At 47.1% G+C, this 16,875-nt stretch overlaps 1 protein-coding gene across 1 annotated transcript in view; it reads left to right on the top strand.

Annotated features, from left to right (window-relative positions):
- Positions 1 to 16,875, top strand: part of ATG4A (autophagy related 4A cysteine peptidase) — a 551,858-nt gene that overhangs the window by 72,483 nt on the left and 462,500 nt on the right. Inside the window, exon 2 of the mRNA XM_069612630.1 lies at positions 7,808 to 7,930. Within this exon, the coding sequence (XP_069468731.1) occupies positions 7,808 to 7,930 (123 nt within the window). The remainder of the gene's footprint in view (positions 1 to 7,807; positions 7,931 to 16,875) is intronic.

The raw sequence follows: 16,875 nt of genomic DNA, 5'->3' as shown, positions 1-16,875 counted from the left end.
AGGTTGCCTAGAAATGATTCATATTTTTGAAAGCACTTTTGGCATAAGAAAGCCCTTTGCCCCACATTTTCTCCAAAAGCTCCATACAACATTTAAAAATTGCATCCTTATGATAACCATAGTGTTTTGAAAAGCGCAAAAAACAATAAAAGAAGATGAAGGGATGAATGAGCACACAGCAAGTTATCAAGGAGGTGAGTCTAAGGGGGTGGGCTGTTGGTGGAACAGAATTTAGGTGACTAAGGACTAAGGAGGAGCCCAGGGCAATGGTCTCAGCTGATCTTCTCTGCCCTAATGTCCAGCAGAAAGAACAACTCCACCATCAGCCTGAATCCAACTAACGAGTACCACTCCGGAGACTGAGGGACATGTCCTTCCCCATATACTCAGAGCTACTCAAGAAGAGCCACCAAAGCGGGAAGATGAAGGAAAAGAGACTAGAGCTCTGGACTCTGATGAAGGGCACCCCCAACAAGCCAAGTAAATTATGAGGCCTTCTGACCAAACTCTTTAATTTTTGCCTAGTGCTTGCACACCTTTTCCTATCAATATTAAGACTGTGGGAGTTGAGCAGACTGGAGTTTGATAAGAGATTTAAGGAAGGAGCTCCTTATTTTGTTGTTGGCTTTACCTTAAATCCCAGAAACATTTCATGCTATGCCATTCTTACAGAGAAGGGAACACTGGTCAATTTCATGAGAAACAGCATTGTTTATTTGTAAAATAGATCATGATTAAGAAGATGTTTGTGTTTGGGCTTTTTTGATCTCTCTGTCCTCCGAGTCAAGACACCCGCTTCCTGGATCTGTGGATTTGCAGACAGGGATGCTCAGAGGGGATCATGTGTGTATCCCAGGTCAGCACGTTCTGATCCCCTGTTGCAACATATTTTTTGACAAGTGCATGGGATGTGCAGCATATCTGTGTCCCTTTCTCTTCGGGGTCTTCCTCGCCTCACATCTGAGCCGGTCCCCCTCTCATAACAGTGATACTGCACAGCTCCTGCAATAGACCAAGAAGACATATTTACCCATCTGAAGTCTGTTTTCTGGTCGCTATGTTTCACACCTCAATGGTTTGGATCTGGTCTGGGTTCATCGAATCTGCTTTTATTGCGGGTCCTTTTTTTCACTGCAACCATTTATCATGTTCATTTCCTCCCCCCAATTACTCCTCTCGTGCAGGGGTCACGCCCGTAGGCCCCTCTCCTCTGGCACCTCCTCCCTGCTCCTTTCTCCAGGGGTGGAGACTCCTGCAATGCTGGACCCTCACTCCTGCAATGCCGGACCCTAACCCTCCTGCAATGCGGACCCTAACCCTCCTGCTAATCCGCCCCCCCTTTCCCTGTTCCTCTTCCTACCGACCCCCGGCATTCAATCAGCAGAGATACATCACTAGAGAGAGCCAATTCCAATTCACTCTAGAAGTGCTTCTTCTAATACATGGGAAAAGTTATTGTATATGTTAATATGCATTATGTGTTTAAGAAAACTGATTAGACCATGGGTGCTTGAGGTGTTCTACGTTTGTCTGCAGAAGATGGCAAGAAAAAAACTGCTGAATTGATTTTATGCAACATGATAGTTTGTCTTTAAAATGAAAGGCCTTGGTTGAAAATGGAGTTGCCGAACTTGCACGGTTGCCACTGGGCCCTGCAGGTGAGCTGCATTAGGGTGGCCATTCTGTAACGGTGTGACGGGCTTGCACGGTTGCCACTGGGCCCTGCAGGTGAGCTGCATTAGGGTGGCCATTCTGTAACGGTGTGACGGGCTTGCACGGTTGCCACTGGGCCCTGCAGGTGAGCTGCATTAGGGTGGCCATTCTGTAACGGTGTGACGGGCTTGCACGGTTGCCACTGGGCCCTGCAGGTGAGCTGCATTAGGGTGGCCATTCTGTAACGGTGTGACGGGCTTGCACGGTTGCCACTGGGCCCTGCAGGTGAGCTGCATTAGGGTGGCCATTCTGTAACGGTGTGACGGGCTTGCACGGTTGCCACTGGGCCCTGCAGTTGAGCTGCATTAGGGTGGCCATTCTGTAACGGTGTGACGGGCTTGCAGGGTTGCCACTGGGCCCTGCAGGTGAGCTGCATTAGGGTGGCCATTCTGTAACGGTGTGACGGGCTTGGAGGGTTGCCACTGGGCCCTGCAGGTGAGCTGCATTAGGGTGGCCATTCTGTAACGGTGTGACGGGCTTGCAGGGTTGCCACTGGGCCCTGCAGGTGAGCTGCATTAGGGTGGCCATTCTGTAACGGTGTGACGGGCTTGCAGGGTTGCACAGAGAAACTGCCAGAGGGTTAGGATTCTCTCAGCCTCGCAGCCATCGGCTTTTAGTTGTGCACTACTATTAAGTAGGGCATCTCTGCTGAGAATATTCCATTGCTGGCTAAAAAAACGAATTGTAGTTTTTATTTTCGCAATAATGAAGGGGAGCATTAGCATAGTTACAATTTTAGACTTTAGAATTAAGCTTCGTCTTCGTCTAGATGTAGAGATGATAAAAAGCATAACGTGGCAAGTGTTAGAATTTCAAAAAGGCGTTATTGATTGTGTGTTGTTAATTAGTAGTAGTCATGTTATTGACTCTGCCTTAAATTAATTGTTTGGCCTCTTAGTCCTGCTTGTGCTCCGATAGCAAGAATGGCAGCAGTGCACTGGCCAAGAGACTTTGTACCAGTTAGATGTCCGATTGTTGGGAGTGTCTGATGTGTTCGTTATTTTCCAAGGTTGCCGCTGATGTTATGTTTCAGCAGGTGCACAGCACTTCGGAGCGGGTAGGAGATCTTACCCCTCCTGGGTCCTTCCTGCCACCACTGCAGGGGCCTCACTTGCAGGCCTACCACCCTTTTGGCTCACAACCCGCACGCGCCGACATTACAAAGAAACAAAATGTCGGGCGCGATGCGGGATGAAAGCGAGGCTCGGCCTCGACTTCGTTGCTAGGCAACGCGTCCCTGCTCCACATTACCAGGAACTTCCGCCGGCAGGCGGAACAGCCGGCAGCCACCACAAGGCCACTATAAGGCCAAGCTGCCCTGTTTGCCCCTGTTCGCCGCTGGCAGGCGCGAGGCGCTCGCCCCTATCGAACCTTGCTATTGGGACTTGCTTCCGTCATAGACATCCACCTGCTGCACCTATTGCCACCATTCTCCATAAAAAGTACCTTCGGTCCAGGATCCATAAAGTGCCGAGTGCCAGGTCTCATGCTCCTTCTGGAACCTACCTACAACATCCTGATTATGCTGGCACCTATTCAGGGTAAGAAGCTCACTACCAGCATACAACCCCAACCGTTATTGCAACCGTGTTGCACTGTTAATGTATGGCTGTGTGGCCTGAGTATACTCGCCACTTTTAAATTGTGTTGTGCCCTATGGTCGCTTTCAGACCACTCTTAAATTGTGTTGTGCCCTATGGTCGCTTTCAGACCACTTTTAAATTGTGTTGTGCCTTATGGTCGCCTTCAGACCACTCTTAAATTGTGTTGTGCCTTATGGTCGCTTTCAGACCACTCTTAAATTGTGTTGTGCCTTATGGTCGCTTTCAGACCACTTTTAAATTGTGTTGTGCCTTATAGTCGCTTTCAGCCCACTTTAAATTGCGCTGTGCCTTATGCCTTTGTCAACTTCTATGTGCCATGCCCCACTATATTGGCATTACTAGCCACGATTAGGACTTCCCAAGTCTGAACCCTTGCTGTAGCATATCCGCCTTACAGATACTAACAGGATCTTCCAACCTAGACTGATAGTACATTTGCACCCCAATTCCCACCGGACTTACCAAATACAAGCACTATCTTGCCACTCCCACAATGTGTACACTACTACCTGCTTCTCACACTCACGTGGGACCATAGCCTGGACTCTCCTAACCATCACCATAATAATGGCCCTCACCAACTCTACACCCTGCAACTTGCAAGAGAGAAACCTGCGACTTAGAGCTAGGCTCCCACGACTTTATGACATCAAAAATAAGAGAACCAACCCACCAGTACCCACGCGCACCTCCACTACCATTAATCCTAACCTCCTAGACCTTGCGACGATAAATCGTCCTCAACCACTTGATTACCCATACTACAAACAGAGGAGACCCAACCACCGAACTGCCAAAGATAACACGATAAATCCAACACTATCAGGAGCCCTTATTAATGCTAGGTCCCTTATAGCACACAATACCGAAATAGCAGATATACTGTCTATGGACAATTTAGATATCCTTGCTGTCACTGAAACCTGGCTCCATGATGCAGCTGGTCCTGCCCTCTCGACTGCCATACCAGACAACTTCAATATCCTAAGAGTCGACCGACCCAACACTAGAGGAGGTGGCCTGGCCATCATAACCAAAACACATCTAGCTGCCAGACTCACCCCACACCCAGCTTTCACATCGTGCAAACTTCTCTTAGCTAAAATACCCATCTCAAACAACAGCACTCTTACAATACTTCTTGTGTACAGACCACCAGGCCCACTAGGCAACTTTGAGGAAGACCTATCCAGCCTCCTCACTGACTGCATTAAAGACTCCACTCAGCTCCTTCTACTAGGCGACTTTAACCTAGGCTTTAATGACGTTGAAGACAAACAAGCCCAAGCAATCCAATCCATTCTAGCCAATCACGACATTGCCCAAAATGTCCTAGCTCCTACACATACAAAAGGCCGCACGCTAGACTGGATAGCCAACCACAACTGCAACATCACCATCTCCAGTATCCTACCTCAAATATGGACCGGCCATCATCTTATATGCTTCACAGCCAACATCAAACCTCCCAAACCTAATAAGAATAAAATAGCACCCCCCATGCCAACAAGAAGTAAAAAAGAAATCACAGCTGAAAAACTACTTCCACTTCTCCTACCAACTCTCATAGCTAGTCCTAATGACTCCAACCCTAGTGAGTTAGTTGAATCATTTAACAACGCCATGACCAAAGCTCTAGACTTGATTGCCCCTACCAAACTCAATAAAAGTAAACGTGAAACTCACCTTAACTCCTGGTTCACCCCGCACCTCAAAGAAATGCGTATCCAAAAACGCAAACTCCAAGCTATTTGGAGGCATACTCCCTCTGCCGACAATAAAACCACACTTGCTAACTTTGCCAAAAAATACAAAAAGGAAATTATTCAAACGAAAAAAGACTCATTCAATGATAGAATCAGTAAAGCCAATTCTAACTCCAAAGAGCTCTTCACTATTCTTCGTGAACTGGAAAACCCTATTGCCCCCACAGACAATGTCCCCAAGGACAAATCCTGGTGCACTAGCATCCAAAATGCTCTAGCAAATAAAATCATAACCCTTCAATCTAAAATTGCTGAGAAAAAAGCCTCCTTGAGCCCTCACGGTCCTCACACCACCCCATTGAAGGAGTTACCCAGCACACCCTCCCAAAACAACAGTACACCCTTCAGGTTTACCAATATCTCTATATTGGAAACTGAAAAGGTCACTCTGTCCCTTAAACCGTCTAATTGCCAAGGCGACAGTTGCCCTGCGCAAATCATTAAGGATGCAGCTAGAGATCTAGCACCCTTCATCTCGAAACTTATTAATGGCTCCTTCAACACGAGCACTGTACCCACCAACCTTAAAGGATCCTGGGTTCTCCCCCTTCTCAAAAAACAGACGCTTGACCCAGCTATCCCCACTAACTACAGGCCTATTACTACGGTCCCATTTCTCTTTAAAATCATTGACAGAGTAGCCTACCTCCAAATCCAAAACTATTTGGAGACGCACCAACTGTTCAATACACGGCAATCTGGCTTCAGACCACTGCACGGTACCGAAACAGCCCTCATTGACCTCAAGACACAAATCGACGAGCTGAAGGATAAAGGTAATACAGCTATGCTGCTCCTCCTTGACCTGTCAGCGGCCTTTGACCTAGTGGATCACGCAGTATTATGCAACCATCTAGCGTCTGCCGCTCACTTCTCAAGTGAAGCTATAGCATGGGTACAATCCTTCCTAGCCAACCGTTCGATGAGAGTGTTCTCCCCTGTAGCGGCAGCGGACCCAATCCAGATCACTTGTGGTGTCCCACAAGGCTCATGTGTCTCCCTGACTATGTACAATATTTTTACTAAGCCTCTCTTCGACAAACTTGACAAATTAGGGGTAACCTACACGAATTATGCGGACGATACGCAGATTCTCATACCTCTATCAGGCAACTTTGTCGAAGACACAGCTCTAGTAAACAAAATCTACCTCCTCATTCAGGCATGGATGGCCTCCCACGGCCTCTGCCTAAATGACGACAAAACTGAGATATTAATACTGGGTTCCGACTCCAACCTAAAAAAACTGAGTCCCAACTATCGTAATTTCAACATAGATGGCAACACAATTAAGGTGGCCACCGAGGTAAAAACCCTGGGCTTTTACCTCGATTCCACTCTATCCCTTAAAAAACAAGTTAACACCCTGGCATCCTCTACAGCGTACACTTGCAAATTAATCAGGACCTGTAGACCTTACCTCTCTAAAACCAACTGCATCATGCTTGCCAATGCATTAGTCATATCCAAACTGGACTATTGCAATGCCCTCTATGCAGGTGCCAACAAATCCATCATAAATAAAATGCAAATCCTTCAAAACAACGCTCTTAGAGCAGCCCTTGACATACCCCGCAAAGCACATATTTCAAACGCTAGGAAAGACCACCACTGGCTCAAAATTAGCGACAGAGTCCTGCTCAAGACACTATCGCTTACCCATAAAGGGCTCAACAACACTGCTCCCCCCTACATCTCAGCCAGACTGACTAGAAAATCATCCAGGCACCATACTAGGGCTACTAACCACTACCTGCTCGAAACCCCTAGATTCAGACGCTCCAAAGCGGGCGGAGCAAGCTTCCCTGTCAAAGCTGCCCAGGCCTGGAACGCACTGCCCATTGCACTGAGAGCCAACTTACCCTATTCCAATTTTAGATGCAAGGTAAAAAACTGGCTCTGGACAAACGACAACTAACTCTCGTGGCACCCAATGACCACGATACCGTTGTCTAAAATGATTCTGTTCTTATACCCACACCTGTACACTCCCTCAAAACTATAATATGCTAGTTCTTTTTCTTCCACACGGCATGTAATGATATGTTCTTACTGCACTGTTATGTTGTTTTTCGTCTATACTCTGTATGCAACCCAAGCTTAAGTAACCTTGTACCTGCTGCGCCCGGCTACCCCTGGGTTTTGTGCGCATTATCAAATAAGCAATACAATACAATACAATACTTGTGGAAAGCTGGCACAAGTGTCCCCGTCGGCACTGGTACCCTCTCCGTCTCTACCAGTTACCAGACCAGAACTGGCAGGGCTTGATGTCCATTGGCAACGTCTTTACTTTTTGTAGTCCATAATCGAACATGATACCCAGATTGTACATCTTTGATGTCTTGTTAATACAGTGTGGGCGGGGGGGGGGGGCGCTAACCTGCGGCTCACCAGGTATTTTGGATTATGTCTCACATGATCTCTCGCCAAACACTATGCTTGTTAGGGCCCATGGGAGTTGTAGTCCAAAATATCCGGAGAGCTCAAAGTTGCAGACACCTGACTTGCAGAGAATCTTAAAGCACTTCAACATGAGGCCACCCTCAAAAAGAAAGCCCCTCTTCCTCCCTGGAGTTAACACGCACAATATATGCAGCAATGGCACTTGACAGCTTGAAAGCAAAATATGCACCAACCCAAGAAATATATCTGCTAATATTACTAACTACCCGCTTACGTTTTTGAGAAATAATAAACTGTTTTATTCTTGAACTCTTTAAGGTTTACATTCTGTGTTTGCAAAGCGTGGAAATTCGCTATCTGCCTCCTACGACAGTCTAGAAGATTTTCCTGACACCAATGAGCCTGTATGGATCTTGGGAAAGCAGTATGACATTACAGCAGGTGAGCCGATCAAGAAATACCCCAGCATGGCTTTTTGATTGATGCACAGTTTTCTGTTCCATTTGTCATGAACGGGGGAGCTTAGGAAAGTAGTTGTGCCCCCCCCAACTGGCTGGGCCCGATTGTGCCCTTTTTGCTTTCGACTCTAGTTCTGCCAGGGTTCAATCACAATCCGATTTCGTTTGTCGAATGTCACAATCCCTACTTGTTACCGAATCGCTTGCCACACATTCCTGGCTAGGGAATGCTCCAGTGTCCTTTTAGTATTAAGGGTAAGAATGTAGCAGCATCACTACGGTTTTGCAGATTTGTGAAGAAAGTGTCTCCTCAGTGCACAATATGTGGATGGCATTTCATTAGAAACTCCAAATGTCACCATTCTGTTCAGGTTGTCGATGGAAAAGTACAGTGTGAGAAATCAAAAATGTTGGCAAACTGGTGGAGACCCAACACACCTGGTATTTCGTATTAGTCCTAGATTTTTAGGTTGTGTTTGAGCTGTTGTCTACTGGGTTTCTATAATCACTTCGTCGATAATTGCTTATTGCTTGGGTTAGGCGTGTGTGCGTGTGTGTGTTTTTTCATGGTGTCCCATCATAAGGTGTGCTTGTCACCACTTAATCCTTGTTCAATAAATTTATTTAAGTCGAAAATGCATAACCCAGATTCGGATTCTATGAACCTTGTTCAAAAAAACGAAATCCAATTGTTTCATTTATTTAAGAGTATGGTATTTATTTAAGTTTAGAAGTATTTTTCAGAAACAGCAGACACGTATTTCGCATGCAATGGCACTTCTTTAAGCCCTCTCCTTGCGTTTCTTCACAAGCCAGCCTGTATGTATGCGACTGTAGCGTGGAAAATTATGACTTGCATCTCTTTCTCGGAATTTGTCTTTTTGTTTCATAGTCCCTCATCTGCCTCTCAAAGTGGTCGCTCTGTTTTGGACTTCACTTCCAGCACAATGTGGGTCCCCACTACTGTGCTATTCACCCTTAACCTTTTCTGTGACAATGTGAAACTATCTGGCTAGAACACACAGTTTATATAACTTAACACCTCCCTCAGGGTTACATTCCCTGTGTGGGTCTGCACCTCGGAACTTAAATAAGGGAATGCTGTGTGAAATGCCTGAGGGTATCTCACATAGTGAACCTCGAGAGCCTCTTACTCAGGTGGCCAACAAAGGACTGATCTGCTCAGATCCCAACTGCAGGGGTGAAAGAGCGCACAAGGCTCAAAGAGATGTGGAAGCCCAGGGCTATACCCGAGAGAATAACCCAAGGGAGGGGTGGTATGGCACAAGCCAGGGAGCAGGAGAGGAGGGCGAACTCCTTAATATCTTTATAGACTATCATACATTCCCTTCCATTCAGTCTCTCCTGCCCGTATCCAATGATCCCACCGTACCGAACCAACACCCAGTTACATCCAAAAATGATCTCTCCCAGAATCCCTCTTTTCCTGCGTGCTGCCCTAACATACCCGGACATTCCTCTCCATGTCCCTATGATCATTCTTTCCTGAATACTCCCAGTCATTTTCCTTCCCATCCACCTGGTTTACTTCATAGTGCCAGCTATTCCCGTTTGCCCCACAAACCCTACCAATTCCATCCCTCTGATTGTCATTTTTCGAACACCCAGTCCACTATGACAGAACACTACTGTTCCCACAATCCCCTCTGTTAATCCCAGTCATTCTCATCCATTTCACAAACCTTACCCATATTATCCTGTAGGATGTTTGGAAATTCTACCACCCTCTTTCTCCAACAAGAACACTTGTTCCCAACACAAAACACAGAGGTTTAATAATTACTGTTTACCTGACATGTCCCGACACGAGAATCAGGAAAAGTCAGGCAATTGAATTAAATCACACACACACACCTGACAGCCCTTCCTTTTCCTTACAAGGATACAAGGTTGAGCAAGAGAGCACAATACGAGCAAGGCGAGCACGGGAGACAGCACGACGAGACGGCTAAGCAGGCACAGCAGTTCAAGAGAAGGCGGCAGGAATCAAGAGGGTGGTGAGATGAGAAGTGACCTTGCCCTTTTCGTCGTAGGCCCACAGAACCTTCATGGAAGAGAGCCTAAGTCGCGAACAATAGCACAAGTGTCTTGCAGCAGATGTCAACGGTACATGGCCAAGCCTACGCTGATATGCAGGAGCAAGGGAATCTCCCTCGCCCGTGATACCGGCCTTGAGTCCAATGAAAAGGAAAGTCGGTGGTTCATCCCAGCCAGTGAATCGAGGTGCGAATCGATAAGAACCGGGCTGTGTTGATTGAGAATCGCAAAGTGTCAAGTTTGAACCATGTTAAGTGAACTGTGAAAGAAGTGTAAAAGTGTTAAGGGGAGACCAGCTGCCGAGTGAAACCAGCACCACGTGGGTGCTAACTCATGAGAGTCTGGTCGATCCCCATCTGAGCGAAATACCAGAAGGCCAAAGGAGGGCAAGCGGAATAGGTCAAAGTGGTCATAACGAGGGTCAAGCAAAATTCCTGTACAATCGAAATACTTTGATCTACAAACTATGTGAAAGAAAGGGAGGTGAATCCCACAAGTAATTGTGAATGTGAAGTTAGCAAGAGTGAACCTGACCGAGTGATGCTAATGAGAGGTACGAAGTCAAGAGTCCAGAGAAACAATATTGTTAAACCTGACCGAGGGATATCCACTTTGAACTGTTTGAAAAGACATTGAGAAACTATAGGAACTGAAATCCCGCTAAAGAGAAGAGAAGGGTCCGAGCCAGACCGGCTGAGATTTGAGAAGGGTTCAAGTCCGACCAATGGAGATCCAGGGGTGAAGCGATCATCCAAAGTTCATAGAGAAAGGAACTGAAATATAATTTGTAAAGTACGATACATGAAGGGTCACCGCCCAGAAGAGGGGGACCCAGGGGTGACCCATCACCCAGCGAACATTGGAAACTGAACTTCATTTGTTTGTTAAAGGAACGTTTGTTTTTGTTAGTTGGAGACCTCAGGTCCTCGAAGGCAAGAGACTTTCACGTGAAACAAGACTTGCCCATCGACGGCCCTGATAGCTGAAAGCTAAACTGTCATCCCATGCTGGGAAAGCTCGAGAGTGTGCTGTGCTCCACGATCCAACCTTACCCCTTGTACAAAACATGGGGAAGGGAGACCCAGGCTACCGTTTTCTGACATATTATTTGAGAACACTTCTCAAGAAAATAGAGTACTATCCCATACCCCTTTTTATATTAGTTGTAAGGTTTAGCGATAGGTTTCTTAATATAGGCCCTTTTATTTGACACAACCCCACTAGGTCTGCCTTATTTTTCATTTGATGGTTGACGCTGGCTCCCATCTTATATTTAGGCTTAGATTAGGCTTTTTCCAACTTGCATACAGCATTAATTGTTCAATAAACACCCTTGAACTGTAATCACCTGTGTCTGTCTTACTTGTTGCCACCATGAGGTCCTTACAGCTGTCTGAAATGATCTCATCTGGGCTTAGTTTAGGCTTTTGGGGTTGGAACAAAATTTGATAAGGCCAGACGCCATTTAAAACTCTCTCTCCCTCTAAGTACATTTGTGTTCACTTTCCTGTGCACTTCTGGTGACCTAGAGTGGTGGAGGATTCAGTTGTTGGATTGCCAGTATTTGCGAAACAAGTAAGTTGGTTAAAAACACCGGGATTGGGTCTTTTCTAGTTACATATACTTTAAAATATTCCTAGGCAGGAGACCCCCGGGAACCTTTTAATGTGGTGTTAAGCCCCCGTTCCAAGGGCTGGAACAGGGGTAACAACCCGGAAGCTCAAGTTAACAGCCTGAGTGAAGCGAGGGCCATTAACAAGGGCTCTGGGGTGTTGCCCCCCGTTCAAGGCCTTGCAACGTAGGCTTAAGGCCATCAGCACCCGGATTACCAAATTGGTAACCTGGGATGCTTTAAATAAAGTATTTTCAGTCATTGAGCGGGATGCCTAATGTGTCCCGTTCACTAACTGAAAATACTGTCTTAAGATGGCCGACATGGAAAGGGAAGGCAGTGCTCCATACAGAGTCCCTGCGCCCCTTTCCATAGAGGCCATAGCAGCTTCTGCGATGGCGTCCTGTGCCGCCGTGACACGCAGGTAAGTGCGGTTGGGGAAGGAGGTGGGAATTGGATGCAAAAAAAGGGGGACAGAGGGTGGGGGGAAGATGGTGGCCAGGGGAACTAGCTGTCAGGGTGCTAATTATTTGTGTTTACTCACTCATCCTGTCCAACAGACTACTGCTCATTGAGGAGCTCATGCCAAGCCATTGTGGAACACCCAGTGTTGTTAGCCCACATTCTAAATTGGCATCAAGTTCACCAATTGCCAGTCAAGGGGCAAAAAGTACAAGGTACCAGTCTTGGCCCTGGTGTGCTTTGGAAATCAACCTTTGATAATGATATGATAATGATATGATATGGCATTTATAACGCACTTATACACAAGTGTTTCGAGCCGCGACGAGGCAAGGGAGGGGGAACAGAGGGAAGACAGACAACAATCTTACTAGGTGAGGTGTCATTCAGATCACGCAAGTGCAGGGGAAGGGAGAAAGGAAAAAGTGCGAGGGGGAAGGGAGAGGGGAAAGTGAAGTACATGGGAGAGGGGAAAGTGCAGTACATGGGATAGTAGAATAAATAAGATAAATAAACGGCAGGATGGTGGCAAGTGCAAGGTAAGAGCGGACATAAGTGCTGGTTGGGGACTGTAGGGATACAGAATACAGTCCCCAGGTGGGGGGTTGCCAGGGAGGCAGTGCAGGTGTGCAAATGGCGGGGCCTGTGCCCAAGGTCACAAAGGGTGGCCATGTAGCCAGTGCAGTTTTAGCCAGGAATTCAGCAGGTGAGAGGGGGAGAGAAAGCAGAAGTAAAGAGGAAGGTTTTGAGGTGCTTCCGGAACCGGAGATGGTTCTCCTCAAATTTCAGGGAGGCAGAAAAGCTGTTCCAGAGGGAGGCCCCAGCCGAGGCGAGAGATCTACCACCAACTCGTTGCTTGGAGAAGAGACTGACCCTGAGGGAGTTGGAGGTGGATGAGTGAAGAGCTCGAGAAGGAAGATATTTGGGAAGAGAGAGTTGAAGGTATAGATGCCCCAGGCCCCAGAAGGCCTTGTGGACAATGCAGAGGGTTTTGAACTTAATCCTTTCAGCCACTGGGAGCCAGTGCAGAGATTTCAGTCCTGGAGAAATACGATCCCTGGGCTTGAGGCCAAGGACAAGTCTCGCAGTCCTGTTCTGGATAAGTTCCAGAGGGCGGAGAGTAGAGGCAGGCAGATTTAGATAGAGGCTGTTGCAATAGTCCAGCCTAGAGAGAACCAGGACTCTGAAGACAGTGAGCTTCTGGGGGAAGGAGAGGAAAAGAAGAATACCTATGAGGAGGTGCAGATGGTAGCGTGACTTCTTAGAGACATCCGAGATGTGAGGAGAGAAGTAGAGAGTGGAGTCGAAGATGACCCCGAGGTTTTTAGCCTTGCAGGTTGGCCCAGGAAGAGGGACAAGAGAGGCCGGCCAGAGAGCTTCAGAGAAGGATGGAGTGAGTGTGCCAATGAGTAAAATCTCAGTCTTGTTTGCATTAAGGCAGAGGTCATTGGCGGCACACCACTCCTGGATAGCAGACAGACAGTCAGAGATGAGGGAAGGAGAGGAGGAGGAGGCCGAGGGTAGCCTGAAAATGAGCTGGGTATCATCCGCATAGCACTGAAAGTTGGGACAGAGAGCGGCGATGCGGTGGGCAAGGAGTGCCAGGTATTGGTTGAACAGCCAGGAAGAGAGGTTGGATCCCTGGGGGACACCACAGGAAGAGAAAAAGATATCAGAGAGGAAGGACCCGAGTTGGACCTGGCAGGGTCGGTTGGAGAGGAAAGAGGTCAGCCACGCCAGAGCCTGATTTAGCGGCGATGCGGTGGGCAAGGAGTGCCAGGTATTGGTTGAACAGCCAGGAAGAGAGGTTGGATCCCTGGGGGACACCACAGGAAGAGAAAAAGATATCAGAGAGGAAGGACCCGAGTTGGACCTGGCAGGGTCGGTTGGAGAGGAAAGAGGTCAGCCACGCCAGAGCCTGATTTGCCGGATTTTAGTGTGGTGATGGTCATGAAGTATAAGACAGCAACTCCTGGGTTTTCATCCATTCTGCCCATTGAAAAGAAGACGCAAAAGTTGGGCACAATGAAGGGAGGGGTCATCCAGTCTGTGTCCCTGATCGTAAGGGCATCCTCACCTGCTAAGAGAGAATTGTGGGACATGGCACACTCGCTGGTAAAGTTCCTTCTGGAAAATAAGCAGCAGCTAGCAGAAAAACTATTCCACGATGAGCCTTGACCATAGCCAACATTGTGCAGTCCCCTTTGGATTTGGTGCATGCCATATTTTGAGGCAGTACCAGCAGTGGGTTCTAAGGAACTAATCCTGGTTGAAGTCAACAGGCGTTAGGCTGAAAATACAAACAAAAATCAATGGAGCTCCTATTTGGTGGAATGCATCTATTTTGCAAAAGCACTGATGTTGGCCTCATGTCTTATAAGACTGAGCTGACCAGAGCAGATGTGATACTGTCTTCTAGATGCCCTTCATTGTCTGCAACCTCATCAAAAGGTTGAGGCACTCACTGGCACCAGCCATCTATGGCTAATTGAGAGCATCACCTGGCCAGAGGGGCAGAGTTTCTTTCTATTGCCTCATACGGCCCGAAGATCGGGTAAGTGGGAAAGGAGACCACGCCCAAGCCCTTCAAGCAAGGCTGGCTTTCCACTGCTCTCACCCAGAGCGCCCCAGTCGGGGGTGGAGAAGGCTTGCAAGCTGCTTGTCATTGTTGGAGCAAATAACATCTGACAAATGGGGACAAGATATAATGGACACATTCTGAAATTCAAACAAAAACCTCCGAGTATGCCAACTCTTGGCAGAGGGGTGCTCTGAGAACACGAGACACAACTGAAGTTGGAGGGAGAGCTGATGTTACTAAAGAATGCCATCAAGTTGGTCCCTGAAGGGCAGAGTTTGCATGGAGTCTTCTCTAGACCATTCCTCTTTCGAAAAAGGGCGCTGGCCTGTTATAGACTTCCATGACCTGAAAAAACATGACCTCAGGAAAACGTTCAATATCGTGACATTGCAGTACGTGATTCCACTGGTCCAAAAGGGGACTTCCTTTGCACCTTGGAACTGAAGGACTCATATTCCATCTGCCAATCTTTCGGAAATATTGACAATGCCTGAAGTTTGAGTTTTTTAGAGTTTACTACCTCTCCAAGGTTCTGAGATAGGTGCCCATGATCTCCACCAAGTGTCTTGCTCCAGTGCTGGCACATCTGCAGAGGTCTGCTGTGCAGTTATCCGTATCTGCATGAATGCCTATTTTTCTTTGCTTCCAATTAGTGCGCAAACAGAGGCCATGTGTACTGCAATTGACCGGATACATCATTAGAGTCCAGGTCTGAGCCAACACAAAGGATAACGTTCTTAGGTGACCTCTTTAACACAGTGAAAGGCCTTTTCAGACTTCAGAGCAGAGGGTGGAGTTGCTGAATCCACTAGCGCTTTGTGAGTCCCTTTTGCAGCCATACAAATCAATCCAAACAGCCAAAACATGCGATGAACGAGATATTAGAAAAGCAAAAATGTAATATAACTGCCAAGGCAGGGAAACATCTAACAGACATTCAAATTCGAATAGTGAAAATAGTTGGTTATATAGCAATTTACAGAAAGGAAATTAAATGTTACAAACGTCTTCACTGTTAATTTGCTGGTGTCATCAACTGTATAGGTGCTTCCATACATTTTCTAACTTTATTGGCCTATTCTAATCACGTGATGGAGGTGACCTGCTCATGCACAGTGAAATAATGTCCATTCTCATGCGCTTCCATTGGTCAGTATCTTTTGAAACATATATAAGTCAGAATTAATTTGCTATTGGTGGCTCCAGGAGGAGTAGATGTGGAGTGAACAGTTACAGAAATTTTGACCAATCGTTATGTGAGATGTGACAGTGTGACTCATAAAACTATAACTTTTAACTCTCTTCCTATTTACTTGAGCGGTTGACAACATCTATCTGCCCTCGCCATTGTGAACTGCTTACCATCAGTTCATTTTGCAACTCATTTGTTGGAAAGATTACTTGCGTGCCCTTCCTGTTCTCACAATGTGATCTGTCCTGTCTCTGACCTTACGTGCTGCGGCTTAACTGCCTGCAGGCTTCATTCTCTCACAATGGTGCAAATGTGTGTATATATATATATATATATATATATATATATATATATATATATAATGTATAAATTTGCGCCATTGTGAGATATATAATATATTTCTGAAGCTTTTTTGTATCTGCTTAGAATCACATGCCTTGCATAGGCCAACATCTAGTGAAGGCAGCCGAGACTCCGATTCAGAGCTCGAGGACACTACCGTGGAACAATCTAGTTCCTGCACACCTGTCCCCAGCCTTGAAAGGCAGTCGCAGTGTGCTGCTATGAGGAAGGCCTCTTGCGACGCTGACGTACATGCACACACTGCCCAAAAACACATTCCCCCTTACCGTCCCTCGACAGGTCTGTCGGCGTAGGGCTGCACTCCGTCAGTTGACGCCTCCTGGCCCACTGACCAACCGCGCCTGCTGTGGGTCTGCCTATGCGCTTACCACAAGGTGAACATGCAGACACTCCGACGAAGAGCGCTCACAAACACTGCTTGATGGCTGAGGCGAAACAGCGAAACAGCAGCTGAAAAAGCACAAATCACATTTTCAGCCAGAAAAACACAAAGAGCATTCTGTTCAAGGCAAACAGGCCTTTCGCCCCTCTGGAAGTTATGAGGAGTCCTCACCTTTGTCTTCCGTCTTCCACAAGAAGCGTCCTCGGGAGCCTGAGGACACCCCTGAAAGGATTGTCCAGTGGAATCCTCTCTTGTGACCCCCGAGGTCACCCCAGAGC

The sequence above is a fragment of the Ambystoma mexicanum genome, chromosome 5p (assembly GCF_040938575.1).
Source record: "Ambystoma mexicanum isolate Mex_15411 chromosome 5p, UKY_AmexF1_1, whole genome shotgun sequence".
Classification (NCBI taxonomy): Eukaryota; Metazoa; Chordata; class Amphibia; order Caudata; family Ambystomatidae; genus Ambystoma; species Ambystoma mexicanum.
This window is presented reverse-complemented; position numbering and strand designations above follow the sequence as displayed.